This window comes from Streptopelia decaocto (assembly GCF_964273445.1).
Source record: "Streptopelia decaocto genome assembly, chromosome: 1".
Lineage (NCBI taxonomy): Eukaryota > Metazoa > Chordata > Aves > Columbiformes > Columbidae > Streptopelia > Streptopelia decaocto.
In genome coordinates, this window is record NC_138663.1 from 106,991,454 (window position 1) to 107,014,506 (window position 23,053).

General features: G+C 39.7%; 1 protein-coding gene across 2 annotated transcripts in view; it reads left to right on the plus strand.

Moving 5' to 3' along the window:
* Window positions 1-23,053, plus strand: part of PHEX (phosphate regulating endopeptidase X-linked) — a 109,335-nt gene that overhangs the window by 19,910 nt on the left and 66,372 nt on the right. Inside the window, exons 1-7 of one of the 2 annotated variants that reach the window (XM_082052561.1) lie at window positions 1,857-1,981; window positions 6,829-6,915; window positions 7,992-8,218; window positions 11,405-11,473; window positions 13,361-13,477; window positions 16,251-16,334; window positions 16,641-16,786. In XM_082052561.1, the coding sequence (XP_081908687.1) occupies window positions 6,906-6,915; window positions 7,992-8,218; window positions 11,405-11,473; window positions 13,361-13,477; window positions 16,251-16,334; window positions 16,641-16,786 (653 nt within the window). In that variant the 5' untranslated portion in view covers window positions 1,857-1,981; window positions 6,829-6,905. Of the gene's footprint in view, window positions 1-1,856; window positions 1,982-6,828; window positions 6,916-7,991; window positions 8,219-11,404; window positions 11,474-13,360; window positions 13,478-16,250; window positions 16,335-16,640; window positions 16,787-23,053 lie in introns of those variants that run through there. The other variant, XM_082052560.1, reaches the window with a different exon arrangement.

Sequence of the window (23,053 nt, forward strand, 5' to 3'; positions counted from 1 at the left end):
AGATCATTATCCTAAATGTACGGAGTGCAATGCCAGAAGTAACCATTGATTGTCTCCTCTGACCTTTCTTGTATCAGAGACAATTACATTACCCATGTAATGCAGCTCAATAGCTTCCACTGGGAGAAAACATAATTCACATTGGGCTAAAGCTTATCTTCCAAAAAACCCCATCAAGTCTTGAAGATGCCAAGGCTCAGAGAAGCCACTATCTGCTCTGGTTGCTTGGCTCTAGTGGTTAATCGCTGTCACTGCTGAATTTGTCTCCATCTTCCACTGTTGGCTTTCATTGTGCCTTTTTTCAATAGACTAAAGACCTCTTTGGCACCAAGCATTTTCTGATGGTTAAGTACCATCAGAAAGTACCATCATAAGTACAGTACCATCATATGTGACCCCATCACCCTTGCCCCATCTTTTGTAAGCTAAATCATGCTCCCTTACTGCATGGCTTTCACCCCCTACCCCTTCTCTTGTGTTTTTCAAGCCACTCCATCCAAGGAAAAACCCCAAAGGCTGTCAATGTTTTTCTGTGCCCAGTCCAGTTGTCCAACACTGTTTTAAAAATGTGGACAGTCAAAGGGCAGGTAGTGTTACAGTTTGTCTCACTGCCCTGTATACAACAACAAGACCATCTCCCCGCTGTGGTACACTTCTGTTTTTGCAGTCCAAGACTGCTCTAGCATTGCCCTGGGAGTTCATGCTGAATTAATTGTCTGCTTCTAGTTTTTCATTCCTCCAAGGTTACAACTTTCCAGGAAATGGAATGTCCCTTTGAGGTTCTTGTGTGGCTTTTTTTTTTTTTTTAAGTGCAAGCATATTCCCACTGGGATATTTGCACATGCAAATGTGCAGTTGTTTTTCTTCAAGATATGAAGCACTATAATATACTTCAGATCGTCATGAAATATCACTGTGCAAACACATCACTTTGCATTTTATACATACAGCAAATGTTTGTAAAAGGATAAGGACAAAAATATATGGAAAAAATCCTGCTACTATCTTTACTAGTATAATATTTTTTCCATATCTAGGATTGGAAAGTGCAGAAAAAACTTATATTGTTCTCTCTAGAAAAAGAAATAAGCTTAGAGGATCACATAGTTCTTCTCAGGAATGCAACTCATCTGAAAATGTAGATAGCACACAGAATATATACAATCTGCAGACCAGGACACCGACAAATTTAATCATTATTACTAATCTGAATAAATGGTATGCATATTTCTTTCCCCTGTGAATCTGGTGGTACAATCCCTGTTTCACACACTCCAAGTCAGAAGAGAGACAGGTACTGGATTTCTCAGTGCCATAAATAAAATAAGGTGGTTGAAAGCCAAAGTGAAGCTGTGTAAGACAGTAGGCTGGAAAATCAACAGGGGCTAGAAATGGAAAGTAAGATTAAATGTAGCACTTAGCCACAGAACTATCCTTAGCAGTTTTAGAATAGTACACAGTTAAATAAATACGTACACTCACCAGCAAGACTTACTTTACAAAAAGTGCCTCAATCCTGCTTTTAACAGCAGATGATTGCTGTTTACTGTAGAGTAGTGAACCACAGGAAACTGACCTTTTTTTAGGCCTCTTGCCCTGGAAAAGCAGTATCTGAAGGCAACACAATTTAAACCTTCTTCCTTCCCTTCCCAACTCCAGCTCCCTGCCCACCTCAGCTGTGTTGGTTTGTTTGTTTTTGGTTTTGTTTTTTTTTTTTTTCCTTTGGCCCTCTATGCAAGTATCTACAATTCAGACAGCTGAGGATCACTCCCAGCTATGGCATGGTTTTTTGCTGGTGATGCTGAGTCTTTCTGTTTTGTACAAGAGCCAGGGAGAGTGGTGATGCAAACCTGCCTGGGCTGCCAGAAGGACAAGATTTGCAATGGGAACCGCCATGCTCTCAGCCCCTTGGTAGAAGAAAATGAATGATGAAGCAATTCACAGCCTCAGAAAGTTCCACCTCTAGCCACTTGCTGACTATGTAAGTGGTACTTGCTTGATGAGATGATTTATGTTATTTCAGTGCCATGGAGCAGAATTACCAATAGGTTTTGACACTTCCCATAAATGAGTTTTATGTGAAGGGAAACATAAATCCTGCATCTGGGTATCCTGTGCCTACAGAAACAGGGACAATGAGGTGCTGAGATCAGTAGCACAGGCCAAGATCCCTTTTATCCTAAAAAGAATGACTTTGGAACTAATTTGAAAGTAAAGGAGGTAAAAGGTGTGACTAAAGAAGAGCTGCTCTGCTAGAGCAGCCATTTAAATGTGTACTTTGTATTTGGCTGGGGAAACTTGATCACAGGCTTTGTTTGAGGTGGCTTAAGATGTGCTGGTTCACTTTGCTTGTCCTGGTGATTTTTTTGCTATTGTATTCTGCTTTGAATTTGCGACAGGCCAGTGTTGTAAGTCAGTAGCAGCAATAAGTTGTTAAATTGTGGTTGCTGTTAATAGTGCTGTGCTCTTTCAGAGGGCTGTAAATTAACTTAGACTGTAGGATTTTTGTAGTCTCTTCAGCTAGATTGCTATTCCATCTCTAGCACTGTTAACATTTAACTGGAAGCTAACAAATGAAATATTATTTCAAGTGTGATTTTGTTGTTGTTTTTTTGTTGGTGGTGGTTTTTTGGTTGTTTGTTTGTTTTCTTCTTAATATCTTTGGAGTGCTGCGTGTTTCCTAGTCTGGTCAAAACCATTTGTTCCTAAAAATTCATATTTAAAGATGGAGTTAAAAGATGCTGCTCCAAGTTGGATAATATTTCTTTTACTTTTTCTTTTTACTTAGACAGTTGAATTCAATTAATGTTTGGAGTCCTAAAATGGAAGATTATTTTAGGAAAATGGAGCTTTTAATTTTGAAACAAGAAAACCAAGTTAAAAAAAGAACAAAACTGCAAGAAGAACAAAATCAATTGTCCTCAGTGTTAAGTGAGCTGCTTTAGTCAAAACACAGGTAACGCTGATCTCCCTAACTTGGCCAGTTTTTATTTCCAGACACTGGACTTCAGAAAAATCTGTTAGACTGAACTTTTCAGTACATTTGCATGAATACACACAATCCCCTAGCAAGGGATGAGAGCAGGTGCTTGGAAAGTCAGAGCAAGGAACTCAATAGCACGTCTGTGGGTATCTCATCAGGCTGAACATTAACTGATCTGAGATGGTCTTTCTTTTCTTATCCCTTGGAAGACCTCATAAGTTTTGATTTCATTCTGGTGTCCAAAGAGAAAAATATCTGAAGCCATTAAAATTTTTCAAGGTGGAAAGACAGTTCTCTAAGCCAGCTGTAAGAAAGAGTTGAATTTTGGCAAAGGGGTCACCAGCTGGCATTTTCCGCAGTGTAGACGAGTGCCTGAAATGCCATGTTGCACATCAAGAAATGGAGCACTGTCCAGAGGATGCCTCTCTGTGCCGGTCAGAACTCAGGAGAGCCACGGAGCAGGTCTGTTCAACTTGCAGAGGTCCTGGGAGAGCAGGGACTCTGATGTGCAGCCCTTTCAGATGCTGCACTGCAGAGCTCAGCATCCACCAGCCCACACAATTAGATCTGCTCCATGCAGGAGGGAGCTGTCGCAGCCTGCTGCTTTGGCCGGGCTAGTTGCAGGACCTGACACTGCTAATTTAAAAGGCAGCTTGATGAGTCTTCATTGATTTCGATCACAGTAGTGACTTTCTTTCTATGAATGCAACAATCTGTAGATAGGCTAATTGATTACCCATATTTTTTATTAGTATGCATAGCTTCTTGCCTTTTCTTCCTCTTCTTCTGAAGAAGAATTTAAATGTTCAGGGACTTGTAAAATCCATATATATTTGTGAGTTAAAGAAGAAGAAATGTTCTGAACCTTGTATTTGGATTTTATATTAGCTAATGCAGAAATCAAGTGGATCTGATCAGTTTGAGCTTTCAAATCTTTGTGGAAGATTGAGGCTGAGGAACATCTATAGCCTAAAGAGCACTTATGGATCACATCCCCTATTTCACTGTCCACAGGATTCAACCATCTTATTAAGGCTTTCATTTTTGAGCACTGGATTTTATGTCATTAGAATCAAGAATTTTCTTCATAAATGAATTCTGAGTCAAATGTCAGTATCTACCTCACTCCATTCTTTTCAAAAGTGCAGGGAGTGTTACAGCTTCATTCTGTCACATAATGAGATGGTCTGATGGGAAAACACTGGCTCTGAGTTTAACAGGATTTTGTGCGAGTGTATTTCTGGAGTTTATTTTATTTTACTAGATCACATCCTCTGTATCCCTCCTGAGCTTTCACTGGGCTTTAGCCTTTGAATTTTATTAGCTTCAAAATTTCATGGCTGTGCAGTTCACTGGCAAGGAACAGAAGTTATTGCAATGGCTTTAATAGGAGTGTGTTTTTTCATCCTTAGTTTTATGTAGGTTTCATTTATAGTTTCTTTTAAAATGCCATTCTTGAAACATGAACAGGCCTGATTATTCTGCTAAGAACTGTGTACACTGTAGATAAGTGTCAATTATTTGTATTATATTGTATTTAACAAGTAGAGAAATAGTAATGATTTGAGGATTTGAAACTAAAGCTATTTGGAATCCTGTCCAACAGTATTTTTAGGGAAAAGCTTATCCATAAGTAAAAGGGAAGGCAGAGGCAGCCAACTGGAACTGGATTCAGTCTGTCACTAGGCCTCAGTTCACAGGGACAACTAGCAAGGTCCTTTCCTAATGTCAGCCATAAGGAAAAGGGGCGAGATCCTTGTGATCTCCCACTTTTATATGAAGTATTCACGTGAATGGGATGTTACACTCTGTTGGTCAGTTTCTTGGTCACCTGTTTCTCGTTGCTTCTCTCATGAGATGTGCATCAATCCTTGTGAATAACCTCGCATTCCATTGCTATGTTTACCAAAATATGTATCCGGTTTTCCAAGAAAATGCAGCTAATATGAAAGCTTTAGCTGACAGGTAAATTCACTAAAAGAGAAACTTGTTTTTAACAAAACCAGGACAAATATATTTGTCAAAGATCCAAACAAATGAATTTTGGAATTATTATTTTTTTTTTTAGGAGAAAAGTGATTGGAGGCAGAGAACAAGTGGCATTTGTTCATCATTAGGGTATTCTTTTACTAATAAACAATTTCATGTCAGGAGCACCTGTGCTCACATAAGCACAAGTGGGGAATATCCTGCAGCATGGCAGGTTCTTCGAGGTTTTAGGGACTTCCTGGGAAATAAATGTCTTTAAATCCTACCTCCAACAGTGAGCTCCTAAAGGTAAGTGGAGCAATGCAAGCCCAGAGTGTCCTCAGCTACAGAATCTAGTGGTACCATCCAGCTGGACTTTTGCCTTCTGTGAGAGGTGACGTTGGAGAGAAGACTCTGAGCTGCTGGAAAGGGTAAAGGTTGGAGAGCGAGCAGCTACTACCTGTTTGCAGGAGGATGCTGCTCTATAATGGCAAAATCACCACCTCTTCTGGACTCTGCATCAGCCCAGCCAGTACTGGCAGAGAAGAATAACGCTGCATTGAGACCTGATTAAGCTTTCTGTGGAAGCAGTTTGGTTTTGCTGTGGTTGATGTTATGAAGCCCCAGTGGTCCTCTGCTGAATTCATCAGGCCACTGGGACTCCTGTTTTGCACATTGTTTCCCTTCTGTGTGGAGCATGCTTCTTAGCTCAGGCACAGCATAACATGGTGCCAATCTGCACTGTGCCTTTGCTCGTAAACCCTCTCAAACCCCAGAGCCTTGGGGTATATAAAGAAGATACTCTTGAATTTTTCAAGGCTTCTTAGTGCTATCTGAGCATACAACAGGAGGGACTTGGAATGGTTCCAGCAAAGCCACTCTCTCCAGTGGTCCAAGTAACAATAAAGTTAATGCTGTGCAGGACCTGTTCGGGTCTTACAAAACCAGATGAGGTCTGACAGTGTTTATTAGCCCTGCTTCCGTGCTGTGCTCAAGCGCTCCCTTGCTTCTTTTGGCTGTGGACACGCTCATGCTGTGCTGCACCAGAGCTGATAGATCTCGCTGAGACTAAGCTGCCTCCGCATTTAGCTATAGTATGTGTAACTGCAGCTGCATCATGGCTGGTTTACAACATGAATAAAATGGCTTGAGGCATCTGAGAGTGAACTGCTGAGATTCAGATGCACTTTTCATGCTATTTCATGTCCATGACATCATGTGAGGAATGAAGAGAGATGACAGCTTAGAAAAGCTAATTTGGCTTTCAGGCACCAAGGAAGTTGACACCTATAGTGGGAGGGAGCTATATAGTGCATCTTTTCAAATAGTAGTTGGATACTTGTCCTTCTGTGTCATTTAAAAGACTGAGGTTGTGTGCGTTTGACAGACAACAGGACAGTTCTCTGCTGTTTTCTTTTAGCAGCAGCAGAGCTGGCAAAAGTGAACACCAGTGGTCTTGCTCCTGGAATCCTTTTACCTTCTCCCTTAGATCCCAATCTTTCAACGTACCAGCACCAGAGGCTGAGCCACTTGAAAGAATTCCTGACTTCCTACCCTGCCCACTGGTTCCTACCCTTGCCCTATGATTCCCTTTTCCCTCAGTTTGCTCAGGTTGGCTGTTTGTGAGGATAAGCAATGAACAGTGTCTGTCAACGGGCTTTAAAACAGTCCTCTTAAAACTAAATAAATAAAAAATCATTCTCTGTTAGGGGTGGAAAAAGTGCAAATATCTTTTATGTACGTGTTACTGTTTCAGAAAATATGTGTGGAGCTTCATCCTTAATTACATAAATGCCATGATTAAAGCAAATGCTGAGGCAGGCAAACAGTTCCTACATTTTCTAACATCGAAAAAAAATGGCATTTCTTTTTTTCAGCATTGCTTGAGAAACCCATCAGCAAAAGACGAGACAGTGAAGCTGTACAGAAGGCCAAGATACTTTACGCATCCTGCATGAATGAGAGTAAGTGGCCTGATTTGAGAGGAACACGTATGTGCTACCTGTGTTTATGAAGGCAGGCTCTTTTGCTCTCTGCTGAGCTCTGTGAAAGCTTGTGCAGATGTACAGGTTTCACTGGTTTGGATTCAACTGAATGCCGAGTGTCTTCTGGTTTCTGAAGGTGGCTGTCAAGACTGAGATACACCAAGGCACAAGAAGTCAGATTTGCAGAGAACTTTGCTTGTCAGGGAACTGTGAAGGGATATTTACAGGATGCCAAAACTGTACCTTGTTAAGTATGGTGGTAGTGCCTGGTAAATTAGAGGAGCCTAAATTCTCATACTGCGACTTTCAAGAGCCTGTTGCTCAGCACCTTCTACCTTTCTCTAAATATGTTTAATCGAAATGCTTTCACGGATCTGGGTATGGACATCTATGGACTCTTCAGGTTTGAGTTATCTTGTTGTCAAACAAGTTTGGATGGGGAGCCCTCTAGCCACATTTGCAGAGTGTTTTTCCTGAGCTTGTAAATGTTGCTGCAAGGTGATGTACACTAATTTGGGGCACATCACTACCTTTATGTAGTTGCACAGGTGAAGGGTGAATTGGGGAGGCAGCAGACTTTGTCCTTCAAAGTGCCCTTTGTCCTTCTGACTGACTCTTTCAGATTTTACTTCCTGACCAGTTTCCTTCCAGTACAGCCTGAGTCTTACTGTCAGCAATTGAGACAGCTTAACCCAGAGCCTCAGTGACGAGATGCTGACCCCTCTAGCCTTGATTATGTACAATAACCCCCTTTTGGAACCAGTGAAGTTTCTATGCTTGTTCCTAAGTGAGGAATGGTTTTTTAACTGACTTAATTCCAGCCCTTTGCCTTTTTTTGAAATAAACTTATTTGCCTCTCTTGTTCTTGATTCAGATGAACTGGGTTGGACTTCCATGCTTCTATGCTCACAGGCAGAGCAGAGGCTTTGGATTTCAATTATTTTGTTTGTCTTGCCTAGAAATCGAACAATGCCAATAAATCTTTTTGTCTCATGTGGCTGCTGCTGGATTTTAATTTTCTGGAATATAATTGTTGTCACACTTTCATGTTTCAGATAAAATTGAAAAAGCTGACATGAAACCCCTGTTAAGCATACTGAGGCATTCACCTTTCCGTTGGCCTGTGCTGGAATCCAACATTGGACCTGAAGGACTGTGGTCAGAAAGGAGGTTTAGCTTAGTCCAAGCCTTGGCAACTCTTCGTGGTCAATACAGTAACTCTGTCTTCATCCGTTTATATGTGGCTGCTGATGACAAAATCTCCAATCAGTATATCCTGAAGGTACAATACAGCATATCTAATGGGTTATTTTGCATGGTATTTTGTGATCTCATTTTGTAAAAAACCACATTTACATGCCAAATGTTTATCCTTAGTTATTGTTGCTATTATCTACTGACCTACAGATGTACATAGGTGTCAATTTATGGGAATGCAGAAGCCACTAGAAACTACATCCTATTGAAAAATATTTCTGTAAGGGTATTTTCTCCTTTGAAATGGCAAAAAAAGGTAAAACATGTTCCCAGTGGACCAATATCCAGGGTCTATGTGTGTGAAAATGAGAGGTGGATATCCAGTCCTGGAGGTGTTCTGCATGCTGCTTATGACTCATTAGTCGCATGAAGAATGTTTTTTGTCTGTGCGCCAATAGCAGATATTTTGAACTTGAGCTATTTTTCTTTAGATGGGAACATGTTATCTTGTGCTTAGATAGCACATTACAACACCAATGTATCCCAAACCCCTTCTAAACCTGAAATACAGAATTTATCTTTTTACTGAAATGATATTGCTTTTGGACCAAAGCATTGCCAGTTTGTTAACAGTGTATGGCATTGCACAACAGTTTAGACTGGTGAGAAAAAGACCCAAGAAATGTTGCCTCACTGTAGTCTGACAAAACTCCAGAGAAAATTGTAACTATTACTGTGAGATGTCACAGTGGCAAGACTTGAGTGCCTGCACCAAATGCATTGCTGTCAGAGTAGACCGAGCCCACCACTCCTATAAGAAAATAGTTTATGAAGGCAAGACAGAAGGGACAAGGAAGAAAGTTATGATGCCATTCATTGCAGCAAAATAGGATCTATGATCCTTACATTGCTAACATCTTTGCTAGCTGTAAGAATATAGTCAAGAATACATTGCATTTGGGGATCAAATAACAGTTAACTGTGATGGCACTGGAGTAGGTGTTGATTTTCAGCCAGTTTTTTAAAATGTCTTTTGAACAAGGCATTTAACTGTTATGAATTTGAAAGGTGACTTTTCCTCATCTCTAGGACATTTTCCTGAACAGTCAACAGCAGATCAACAGTTTGCTATGCTAAAGATGCCGTTCTGCTAAGATGCTGTTCAGATCCTTTCAGGTTTTCTTTGTTTGGATATTATTTGTTCAAAAGACCTGAAACAGTAGGATCAAGAGAGATATTTAGGTATTTCTCCTGTCATAATATTTCAGTCCAATTCACCTGTCAGTGAGGGGCTGGGCATCCTTATTGCTGGTCTCTTGAAAATGAATTCACATTAGTAGCATCTTCACTCAGTATGCCTAGTGGCACCTAAGAATTAGGTATCTAAATCACTGAAGCTCTAGATGTTATGAATAACATGTTATTCCATAGGGTATTCTGTTGTTGTTGTTGTTAATTTGATTAAGAACTTAATCTGCAAAATGCATCAGCTAGTATTCTACTGTGTCCATGTTTTAACAAATTCTCAGAGGTGCAGATGTACCAGTGAGTATTTCAGTCGGCTTGTGAAAATAGCTCTGTTGCAAAATTATTTTTGTTCAGCATTGCAAAATAATGAATGGATCAGAACAAAAGTAGAAACTCCAAATAAAACTCTGTTTGGCATTTAACATAATCATTTTTTTTTTCTGCAAGGTTGAAGAAGTTGGTTAACTTTTTTTGTTTATATCTCATTTTCATGCTTGCTTGCTTTCAATGAGTAGTTGAATCTTAAGCCAGGAAAATTTGGGTGAGCATTTCATGCAACAGTCACATAATTGAAATTAATAAAATCATTTGAAGTTAACTATTCCCAGACCATACATATGAAAAGCATAAGAGTATATTCTTTCTTCAATATGCTTCAATATGCTGAAAAAATAAGTTGATACTGTTTATCAAAGAATCAGAATTGCACTGAGCACCACAGCTACTCTACTTTCAGTGGATTTTTTTTTTTAATTGAGTTTGTTATATTTTAAAACATGAGAACATCAGTCACTAGAGAAAAAGACTACATTTATTCATTCATTTGAGATTCTAGTTGTATTTATTTTAGTAATTTTAATAAATGTAGAAAATGTGAAGTATAAATGGTGTAGGATTTAGATTAAAAAAGACGTGAAATTGCATGAATGACTATCATCTCTCTTCACTAGACTTGTCTCTTAGAAAAAACAAATACAGCACCACAATAATAATTTTAGAACATCAAAACTGTTCCTTCCCATCAGTATCTTCAGAATTTGGAAGCTGGTTGAATTATGTTCAGCTTCCATACACTAACCGAACTTGATTACATTGAAGTGTTTTGGGAAATCTCAGTTTCCAGTAGTAATTTTAAGATATCCTCTCTGCAGTGTTTTTTGCCTTCTTAGGAACTTGAAACAGTATCCAAATACTCCTATGTAGTCATTACATTCAAAAGTCTAAGTGCAGATCTCAATGAATTTTCAGGACTGGTTTAGAAATCAGGTTGAAGACCTTATTTTAACCTTAGGGTGATTATAGACCAACAAATATGTTCCATGTTTAGATCAAAAAGATGAGTAAAATCAAAGATACACCTGGATCTACAGGACATCTTTAGCTAATGTACTGGAGGCGTAACAATTTCCCATGCATGCATGCATGCCATCATTTCTGTGGCTGGTATCCAGCTGTTTCAGCACATCTGTTCAAAAAGCCAAATGCAGCGCTCAATGCTGGTCTAGGGTGAAGCTTAAAAGTGCAACCTCCATTTCAGTCAAAGAAGGCTAATGATGCTTTCCAGGCACACAGCAGCTAACATGCTCAATGAGCATTTGGTCTGTACACTAGACTAGCACTGATCTCAACCTGGTCTTGTGCCTCTGAAATATGTATAGCATGAATGGTCATCAGCATAAACTGATCCTGTAGACCCAGTCCTATTGCCTTACCTACTCACTAAAGGAGCCATTAACACATAAATCACATGGGTGATTCTTTGCTGTAGTAGGTGGCTCAGATATTGCAGGAGGGATCTGAGGCTTCCCAGATCACAGTAATTTGATTTATGTAACATCTGTCAGCACAGCATAGCATTTTTCTGTTATTTTGAAATCCTGTGCATCCTGGTGCAATGTTTTATGTATCAGATATTTACACACATCTACCATAATTGCTAGAAAAACCAAAAGTTGCTTATAGGGCTACCTTTGAATTCTGATTAATTTACCTATTAAATGTTTTTTCATGTTATTTTTAACAGCTTGATCAAGCAAGCCTCTCTCTTGCATCTCGAGAGGATTACCTAGAAAATACCACAGAAGCTAAATCTGTAAGTATTACCAACTGGAAATCAGAGTAACCATTTTTTCCTTTTGTTTGTGTGTGTGTCTATTGTTGCTTTTGTTTTGTTGAACTTCAAATTGGGAAAGAGTTGTGGCTTGTTTAGATCTAGATTTTTTGGGATATCTTCTATCAGAAAATACCATCGCCAGCACCACTACGACAAACACTCTTTCAAAGTTTCTCAAATGAATGTTTTTGTAAGACTTGGGCCTCCTCTTGGTTTTCTTCCACCTTGGAAGAGGCGTCTAGAATTCATCTAGTCCATCCTCTCTGCTCAAACAGGGTCATCTACAGCAAGTTGCCCAGGACAGTATCCAGTGAGGTTTTGAATATCTCCACAAATGAACACTCTACAACCTCTCTGAGCAACTTGTGCCACCCTTCCTTCCCTCTCACTTAGTGGAAAAAATGTTTTCATTTGTTCAGATGAAATTTCATGTTTTAGTTTGTGCCAGTGCTTCTTGTCCTAATACTAGGCAGCAGTGAAAACACTCTGGCTCTCTGCCTTCTTTATTTTCCCTCTATCACATATGCATACATGGGAATGAATTTCTCCTGAGCCTTCTCTAGATGAGCAGTCTTAGCTTTCCCAGCTTCTCAGTGCATGAAGGCTGCTCTGGTCCTTTAAACAGCTTTGCTGCCCTGTGCTGAGCCTGCTTCACTACTGCCATCCCTCTCTTCTACTAGAGAACTATAAACTGGACCCAGCACTCAACTGTGGCTACACCAGTGCTGAGTAGAGGGGAAGGATCACCTCCCTTGACCTGCTGGAAACAATCTGCCTAATGTAGCCCAGGGTGCTGTTGATCCCCTTTGCTGCAAAGGCACATTGCAGGTTCCTGTTTAACTTGGTGTTCACAATGACCCCCAGGGCTTTTTCTGCAAAGGCTTTAATGTATCGATATTTGACAATGGCAACACCTTTTCCCCCCCTTACCCAATGAAGGTCTGTGGACAGTATCCAGCACATACAGTCTAAAGCTCAAAGAAAAACACCCCTTGGGTTGTCTGGGGGCAAGTAATTGATACTAAGGTTTTACGGTTTTGCTTCCCTTTTGAGTTCCCTGAGATGTTACTAAGTTTTTTTCAGTCACATCTATCAGACTAGATGATGCCAGGATACAAAGAATTTTGTCTACTAAAAGATTTAAGGTGGAAATGCATTGAGAATTTTTGTTGCTTTTGTTGGACTATAGGCTGATAGGAGTTGATGAGGAGCAATCTGATCCCTCCAAAATCTCTGAAAGATTATGTGGGGAGGGGTGGGGAGTGGAAATAACACAGCAATCGCTACAGTATCATCATGTACAGTGCATTTTGCTAACATTTGTGTATACACTCTGAGACTAAAATGTGCTTTATTAAGATAGCATGGGGAGAGCAGAGCACTGAAGCAGGTATGTGTGTTGCAATGCCATGGAAGTAATAGGGGAGGGAGCTCAGCAGAGCATCCCTTTATCTCCCTGTCTTCTCAGACACTAAGCTTACACTTGTGTGCAAGTAGTTCTTCAGTCCTACACTGGTTACTGTATATGTTTGCATAAAATACTGGTGTACATTCATAAACATTGCCGAATCCCAGAGTAAGAGCTACAAATATTGTCTAATCCAGAAGTGTCATTTGCATTTATGTTCTGTGAACCACAGCAGGTATCTCTGTCTGTCTTGCACAGTAAGTTTACAGTGTTATTTCTCCTTGATGACAGCAAGCATTCAAGGTAAGGAAAGTACAACTTTGGTTTCTAGGGCATAGAAGTACAAAGTACTATACTCCTTGCTACAGCTGGGCACTTCTGGCCTATTGCTACAGCTGTGTTCAACTGCAAATCATTTCACTCTTTTTTTTTTTTTTTTTCCTCCTTTTTTTCTACAGTACCGAGATGCCTTTTTGCAGTTCATGGTTGATACAGCAGTGCTTCTGGGTGCAAACGCTTCACGAGCTGAATCTGATATGAAGTCAGTTCTAAGGCTGGAAGTTAAAATAGCTGAGGTTGGTATTTTAATGTGGGATTGAAGCTAGCTTGTTTTTTTTAATTTTTTTAAAGAAATGCAATCCTGTTGCAAAATGGAAAGTTTTATCAACAGCCTTAGCAATAAAGATTTTTGGAAGCAGAAGGAAAGGGGCAGAACCTGATGAACAAAAGATGAACGATCTTCCTCCCTTAGTTGTTAAACTGATTATTCTTGGGCAGAGCAGGGAACTTAGCTAAATACCCTTGGTCCTTTAAATTGTTAATATTTCTTGATTTTGAGCTGGGGCAGAATCTCTGCTGTACAGCTGTGTTGTGAATACATTACTATCTATACAAGAAGCAGACCAAACTGATTCTCTGAGGAACAGTCTCAAAGCAGTGCAAGACTGAGGTGGATTATTGACACTTGGTGGTGAGAGGGTGGGGGTTACAGTAGCACCCCAGTTAGCTCTTGAGCTCCTTTCACCAGCTACCCTGGGAGAGGAGATGAGACACTGTGAGTTTTCATTTAGGGGACCAACCTAACTTAGCAGATTTAAATGACCCTCAGTTCTGACTCATTTAGTTGGAGACATTTTTGCCCTTTTGTGGAGCTTAATTTAGGTATTAGGACTGTTGAAGGCTGGAGGAGTATTTCTCATTTCCCATATCCCTGTGTCAGTATGGATACTACAGAAAGCCCACTCTGGGAACTCTGCATCCACTATTGTTTCTGCTTCCAAAGCGAGATAGAAGAGTTATCCTCAGCATTGGGAAACCAGCAAAAGTTAGGGCTACAAACTTGACACTGATTTGCAGAACTGCCAGCTGAGCTGAGGATTTCTTCACATCACCAAGGAAAGAAGTTATCTTTCCCACTCTTCCCTGTGAAATGCTGGGTCTCCTGTTAACAGAGAAGCCTGTTGCACAGGACAGGTGATGCAGCTTCATGACTTTTCCCTGGGTTCTGCTGTTGCCATCTACAGGAGGAAAGGCAATGATGCTTCTTAGTGGTGCTTGTGTGCAGAATTGAAGGCCGTCCACAACAGCTGTAAATCCATGTTTCCATCTCTCTGCTGAAAGGTGTGAAATTTTGTCAGACCCTTAAATAAAACTCCATATTTAGCTTCAGTTACCTAGCCTGGATGGACTAATGAGCAGATACTATGTTGTGACTCAGTAGACCTGAAAAACAGGAAATGTTTCTTCTGTTTATTGGTGATGTGATAAGAAGATGCATCAATACTTCTGGTAGCTTTAATGCTTTACTTAATGTTTTACAGAGCTTTAATCCACAAAGTATATAGGTGAAGTTGCCATATAAGATGACATGGATCATGTAACAGCCTTCAGGATCAATACCACTATGCAAAAAGCCATACTTACTCATGGTTACCTAGTTTCCATTTAGTATGAACAATCCTCCTAAAATATATCCAGATATTAGGCATGAGTCCAGGGACATGGATTGTTGCATGATCTTTATTGAGCACAATGATTTATATCAATATTTTACCATGATTTCAAAGGAGATAGTCCTGTTTGTTACCCGGACTTTCATTGTATTCATTTTAAGTGAACATGCTTAATGGATAAATTGTCTGCTCAGGAAGAGAGACAGTAAGAATAAAGGGAAGATAATTTGGATATAGGAAGGAGGGGCGTGCTACAAGAGAGCTTGTGTATAAGGAAGATTTCAAGTAGGTTTGAATTACTGGAGGAAGAGGGAAAGTTTTGAGAGGAAGGGAGCAAACGGACTCAAGAAGAGTATAAAGATTTGTCAGATAAGTTAAGTCTGCAGAATGGGAGAAGAAAGTAATTTTTTTTTTTCCTGTACGGCTTGAGCAATAATACAACCGCAGAAACTTACTGGAGAATTTTGTTTGGAGAACTGCCAGCTGTCTGGTTAGTCTGGCGCCAATCTCTGTCCTCTTTAAACTGCAAAGCATACAGTCTGTTGTAAAGGATTTAGTTTAGAATGGGGCTGAAACTGCCATTGGGTATTCTTGTTTCTCTTGAACACTGATAAATTTTTGAGCTATATTTTGTACTTCGTTTTCTGTTATGAACCATACTGACATCTTGGAATCTGAATGTCCCTTGTCAGTTATAAAAAGACTTGCTTTATATTCAGGATTTGTTTTGCTATGTCCTTGGACTTCGATGCTACAGAGGATCTTGAGGTCTGGCTCCCCTGGTCACCCAGATGAGAGGTCTGGTTGAAACTCTTTCAATTCATGTCTGGCCCATACAGCCAGGTTTCCTGCTATGGAAGTCAGAATGCAGGGGTAAAACAAGTAGAAACTTGTGTGTATTTGGCTCTTGCCTCAGATGGAATCAGGTCATAGCAAGAACATTTTCAAATCCAAGAGATGAGATGTGCTTCCAGCATACCTATCACAGATTTGACATTTTAAACCATGTAGTTTGGAGGTGGCTTCTACCTGATGTGGTGGGATGAATAAGTATTAATGGTCCAGGTGTGCTTTTCTTTCTTATGAATCAACATGCATTTCCTTAGTGTAATCAGAGCTAAAATTGGTCCAGTATGTTCAAAGAAGACATGCAGCTCATTAAATTCCCAGTAATGAGTTAAAATACCAATGAACTCTGTTCTATTTCTACTAGTTAAATGCCATCCTCAGAAAGGGAAGTTCATGCCATAAATGCTTGGAAAACAGCTTTTGAGACATTTCTGCAGTGTGATTATGATGGGCAGTAATGATTTAAGAGCAGGTGCCTGCAAGATAATTCTTGTTTGATTTTTTTTTCCTTCTCTTTTTTTTTTTCTTTCTTTCTTTCTTTCCGCAGATCATGGTTCCATATGAAAATCGAACAAGTGAGGTGATGTACAATAAAATGAACATATCGGAGCTTAGTGCCATGATTCCACAGGTTGGTTGGAGATAACTGCAAAATTATTCTTCTAATGTCTGAGCTGTAAGATTAAAATTGCCTTTATTGTGCAGAGAAGCATGTTAAAGTGATATCATTAGGAACATGTGTACTCAGTTATGATATATATTCTTTTAAACACAGTTATGACTTTACTGTTTGAAGACACGTGTAATAACAAAACGCAATATTTTCTAAATTTTGATTATTAAAGCTTTGAAACTATCAGTCTCAAAGGTGCAACTTCATTAAGAAATCATCTCTATTCATAATCTTCTTTAACCAGCCTTCTCTTTGTCATTGCAGTTTGACTGGCTGGGATACATCAAGAAGGTCATTGACACCAAGCTCTATCCTGAGCTCAAAGATATAGGTCCTTCAGAAAATGTGATTGTCCGTGTTCCCCAGTACTTCAAAGATTTATTCAGGATACTTGAAAATGAAAGGAAAAAGTAAGGATCCTATGATGAATTTACCCACACTTATGAGGGGGCATTAAGTGCTCAGCTTTTTCTGGGTTTTTCAGGTGCTTCAGATATTCTTGGAATCAAGTCTCTAGGCAAAAGTTCTGTTTATTTTTGCCTGAATGAGGATATAGAAATTGGCTTGTGTCTAGCAGGAGAATTTGCTGTTTCAATATCTTTTTTTTTTTTTTTTTTTTTTTTTTACTGAAAACATAGATTGCAGTAGAATTATTTTTGCAGATGCATTCAGCATCTTTTACTTGTATAGGGTCTTGTATCTTGTGAAATCATTTACACCTCTAGAACATAGCTTTAAAATGCAGGTAGCTCAGATTAAACATTACATATGTGCTTTGCACAGAGAAGCAAGGCAACTTGGGGCAGTGTTATGAAAAAGTGTATCTGAAAACAACATCCTATTTTCAGTCATCATTATTGATGACATCCAAATGATTTCTGTGACAATTTTATCTCTGCTGAGGCCTCTTGCCCAGCTTCAAATAAAAATATATTGTTAGGCTGTTGTCTCCAAAAATTGTTCTCTGCTGATTGTATAGTGTGGCCACAACTGAATTTACATTTCAGAAAAAAAAAAAAAGACTACTTCAGAAGCATTATTCTTACACTATTGCTCTCTGTCTCTAGTGACAGAATGCTTACATTAATACATAGTACCTACAAAAGTAACACATAGGTCAAACAATAAGAAAAATAAAAGTGATTGATCTCCCTACAGATCATCAAACATCCTTACTTTATAAAATTCAGACAAATATCGTTAGCGTGCCACCAATTTTAATCTGCTGAAGAAAGCCTTCTAAATGGTTTGGGCCATCCATGCTTTGTATCTCATAAAGTTAGTTATGTCAGTGGGGATAAAGTGGTGATTTAGAGGATACACGTGCATCAAGACAACATGGAATTAGTTATCCTCTTTATACGAACATGCTTACATGCAAATATATTCTCTAACTTCAGAGTAAATACCTGGAGGCTTTTTCCATTAGGATCTTGTTCAGTGAAAATCTGGCTCTGCGTGTTCAATAGAAGTGAAGCCAGCGCATGTGTCATGGTAGAGGGATGCTGGAGTAAGGATAAGAATGAATGGCAATGCCTCTCTTCAGCAAAGCTCAAGACCAGCTTCCTGATTCCTATGGGCTGGGAGGGGCGAGGGGAGGACGCAAAAGCAACATCTGATTTCCAGTGTATTCAGGCTGCGTATCTTAGAGCTGGTAATGATTTAGACATTTTCTGCTCAGTCTTACCATAAGAAATTTGCATCATAAAATGTTAGAAATGGCAAGTAGAGTGCTGAACTCAACCCAAGCAGACTTCAAGTTCTTGTATGTAAAATCCATCCAAACAGTCACTGCATGATAACAAAGATCATGTTTACCTATTAGATGATAATGTTCATTACTTAAAATGTCATCATTTGCTCCAGAAATAACCTTGTTATCTGGCCTGAGAAAATTAGGAAATCATCTTAATGTGAACTCCTAACAATGAGGTCTTAACATTTCCCTGTAGGGTGGGCTCTGAAAGCTGAACAAGGATATTTTTTTTAGGTAATCTAATTTGTCATTCTCCATATGGTATTTTAAAGATTAATGCAAACAACATGAATTTTGTTTGTTACAGTAAATATCTAGATCAATCAAATTCCTAGTAAAACATTCCAAAATTTTTGATTTGCTTCAGTGATTAGAACATGAATTAATTTCTTGTCATTTCAGGAGATGCAATATCATTAGGAGAAGCAGCTGCTTTTACTAAGTTCATATTCTTTCAAGTTACAAATCCTCTATCCCTAAATTACACTTTTATTCCTGTGTCCTGTGTGTCACCTTCACAGATGAGCACTGTGCTCGCATGGGTGCTGTTCAAAATAGCACGAAAGGCTGGTTCATGCCCCAGTGAAGTGGCAAAGTACTCTGTGAATTTTGTTTCAAATAGAGGGAAGAATGAAGACAAAATTAAGTCTGGCTACAGGAGCAATTCTGGCTGACCGAGGTGACAAATTGTATGGACTCATAATCATCATATTAAAAACTGGTCCTTTGGAGAACCCGCTAAACAATCTCGAATTGTGAAATCATTCACATGGCAATGTTACTAGAAAATAGCACATTGGCAGGGTGTAGAGTGAATTTAGTAGAATAAGGCTGTTATTTACTTGACAAGCCTGCCACATAGAATCAAGTTTCCGTGTGGATCTTGAAATAAGTGCAGCGGTGTGGTTCAGAGGTCTGTCTGAAATTCCTAATCCAGGGCACTGCTGTGAGTCCAGCCCAGGAGCATGGCTCTCTAGCAAGCTGCCCCAGAAGCTGAATCACTAGCCTGCAGCAGTTTCTGTCAGCCCTGGGCTAGCTAGCATAAGTCATGGCAGGTGTTCATGCTGAAGTCACACCTCCTTCATAAGAAGTCTGCAGGCATTCCTTCATTTTTTTTAGTGTACTGACATTTTTAAATGGAGTTTATATCTGGTACAGGAAATAGACGTGTATATTGAAAACGTAGATGTAGCTGTGGTGTAAACAAGATGATGTCAGAGCTCTGATAAAGCTGTGCTGTATGAGGGGGGAGATGTGACTGTGCTGGCAGCAGTTGGGAGTCCCTTGTATCCCTTCCCTGTTACCAGTGTGCTGGTACTTTGTGTGTGAACCATAAATAGGATACAATAAGTTGTATCCTCATTGCAGATGTTTGCAGCTGTTGTAGGAAGCAGCTTTATAATTCTCATGGATATCAGAATGAATAACTGGTTTCCTTTGCCTTTACCTTACCCCACCTTTGTAGTATGAGACAATTAATAGAGAAGTGCTCTGTAATTCCTGCAGCATAAGAGGGATTTTTTCTTTAGAGAGGGGTGGGGGCATTAAATCTACTTTCTGGTCTAAGCTTGCCTCTGAAAAATGAGTTAGGGGGGAAGCTGCAATAATTTCACTTGAACTTCTGCCTCTAGCAATAGTGACAGGAGTTTTCCAGTACTTATAATTTGGTTCATGACTCAATTATGAATACAATTTTCAAACATATCTCAAAATTGTAAAAGGGATCTTTTTCTTAAAATGTCAATTAATTTATCCATCTATCTCATATTAAATCTGTCCTCTTTAATTGCCGTTGTGTCTGATTAAAATACTAGAAAGTTACAGAATTTTATATGAGCAACCTATTTTATTCCCAGGCAGGGTAGAGCATTCCTTAGTAGATATTCATAGTGCTGGTATAATTTTAACTGTCAGAACAAACAAGCTGCCCACCACTTCCTTCGGAAGTATGTATCACAATAATGGTCACATTGGTTTAGAAAGAGCCTACACTTGTTTCTGTAGCAGTAGTTTTGAAGTTAAAATAGGGGACTATGTACTGCACTCTTCTGAAAGGTTACAACAACAAATGCTCTGGTCTCATCAAATGAGCAGAGAGGATTTGTATGTTTTGTGTGTGGAATTTTAGTTTATGTGAAGAGGTTAACTTCTCTGAGCTTATTTGTGAAAGTGGGATGAAAATCACCCCAAGATATGCACTGAAGGCATTTAATAACAAAAAAGTGTCAGTTTTTAAGCCAAATGAAGAGGACCAATTGATTTTAAGTTTGTATAATTAGTCAAGAATATAAAATGATCATCCACCAAGTAGGTGAACAAATTCAGATAAAATATTATTTTGTTTTGTTTTGGTTCTTTTGAACAACAGAATAAAGAACACTGCCCTTCAAACAAACAACAACAAAACCCATCAACTTTTCTCCCCCTTGCCTTCCCCAGAAAATAAACATACCTCTGGGTACCTTCCTGTTCTTTTATGCATCACGCGTGTCAGTGGATTCTGCCGTGATCACAATCAGGAATTATTTCAGTTTCATTAAACAGCTTGGGTTTCGGACTTGTCAGCCTTCTATTCCTTCCCAAATGAAAACAAACCTCAAATAACTGTGGGGTATTTCTTGAAAATGACAGCTGCCTTTGTTACTTATGCCTGATACAAAAGTTTAATTCCTGTTGATATCAGTGTCTTTGAATAAGTCACCTTTTTGAGACTCATCTCTTACAAATTTAAATCTTTCATTCACTATCAATGTGACAGGTTCCCCAACTAAAACATAAGGACAAACAATGCTGGATGAGAATAAGCAGCACACAGAAGCAAGAATTGGTTCTTTTTGTAGCAGTTAAGTGCTGAATTGTAACAAATAATTGGTTTATGATAGTAGTCTATTTAGCTGAGTTTTTTTTTTACTTAAGACTTTTGATCAAAATAAGACCTTCAAACCTTTTAATCTGCAGGACTTGCATAAATATTGGTTTAGATCCACAGAGTAGTTACTGCAAAAGCAGGGATGCTATTCAGCTGTGTTGAAATACCTGAGGTAGGTAGTTGTGAGTCATTTAGAAAACCAGTGAGATCTGACCACTTTAAGGGTGCTTCAGTTGCAGGTGAGGTGAGGTGGGTGAGGAAATTCTACATTGCCAGAAATGTGTTAGGGGAAGTTCGATACTTTGTGGTATTTATTAGGTTGGAATGAATTTTTTATGACCCTAAGCATTAGCTCAAGATGGTTTGGTCATCTAAGAAGTGCTAAGTGTTTTGGCTTTTGTAACATGTACTGCATTATAAATGTAAATTATTAATGCTAAAAAGCTTTTTCAGATAGGTTTTATGATTATTATGGGGATTTTTGTGTACTATATGATGTATCTGTATACTGGAAGGCAGAGTATGCACAAGGTTATGTGACATGTCTAAAGTTACACCGAGTTGCATTTGATGGATTCAGACATGAGTGCCAAGGAAATGAAATGGGAGAAAGATTTTACACTAATGCTTTGTGAAATCCCCTCTCCACAGTGTGAGAGACGAAGAGGAGTATAAAAGGCAGGACTTATAAATCACAGCAACTCTCTGCTCCCCAGTAGAAGTTGCCACTGGCTGCAAAGACTACAAAGGCTAGTGGGCAGCAGGTACCTGCCTTTGAGGTGACAGTTGGCTTGAGATCACACCCTCAGGTTTTTCTGCCTGAAATAAGTTGGCCATATTTCTGACCTATAAGCACATGAAGACTTAACTGATGAGAAGCACAGGCTTTGCCAGGCTGTGACAGATGCACAACCGCTGTGCAGGTTCACATGGGTATGCACACTTGTGCTAACTTCAGTTCATCTGGAGCAGCCTGCAGGGACAGCCAACTCCATCAGTGTTGCAGAGCACTTACCTTCCATGGCCACTTGACACTAGGCCTGGCCAGACTGGTCTCCAGTGCATGTCTCAACCAGCTTGTGGAGAGCATACAGCCACCTATCTGCTCTTGGTGTAGTGTGTGTCCCACCTGGATGTGTGCATGCTGGTGGAGTTATGGGTTGTCATGTGCTCAGTCACTAATCACAGAATGTTAGGGATTAGAAGGGACCTCGAAAGATCATCTAGTCCAATCCCCCTGCCGGAGCAGGAACACCTAGATGAGGTTACACAGGAATGTGTCCAGGCAGGTTTTGAATGTCTCCAGAGAAGGAGATTCCACAACCCCCCTGGGCAGCCTGTTCCAGTGTTCTGTCACCCGCATAGAGAAGTTTCTTCACAAATTTAAGTGGAACCTCTTGTGTTCCAGTTTGAACCCATTACCCCTTGTATTACCACTGGTTGTCACCGAGAAGAGCCTGGCTCCATCCTCATGGCACTCACCCTTTATATATTTGTAAACATTAATAAGGTCATCCCTCAGTCTCCTCTCCTCCAAGCTAAAGAGACCCAGCTCCCTCAGCCTTTCCTCATACGGGAGATGCTCCACTCCCTTAATCATCTTTGTTGCCCTGCGCTGGACTCTCTCCAGCAGTTCCCTGTCCTTCTGGAACTGAGGGGCCCAGAACTGGACACAATATTCCAGATGTGGTTTCACCAGGGCAGAGTAGAGGGGAAGGAGAACCTCGACCTATAGACACTAATAGACAATACATAGCTATAGCTTGTCTTAAACCTCTCAATTTTCACCTCTTTATCATTTCCCCAGCTGAATGACCAAGAGTGTAAGCTTCCAGAAAAAACGTATCTTGAGCTGAAGGCTTTGTATGGGTGGGCTGGACCTTGGTTAGAGGCAAAACTCAAGTTATGGCTTGGGCAAAGCCATAACTGTGTTAACTGCTGTGAAGACGAGATGCCCACAAAGTGTGTTTAAAATCTATTGTGATTCAGAGGGGACAGTATGGGATGTGTCCATGAATGAAGGTGGTGGAGTGCCACTGTAGGAACAGCTAT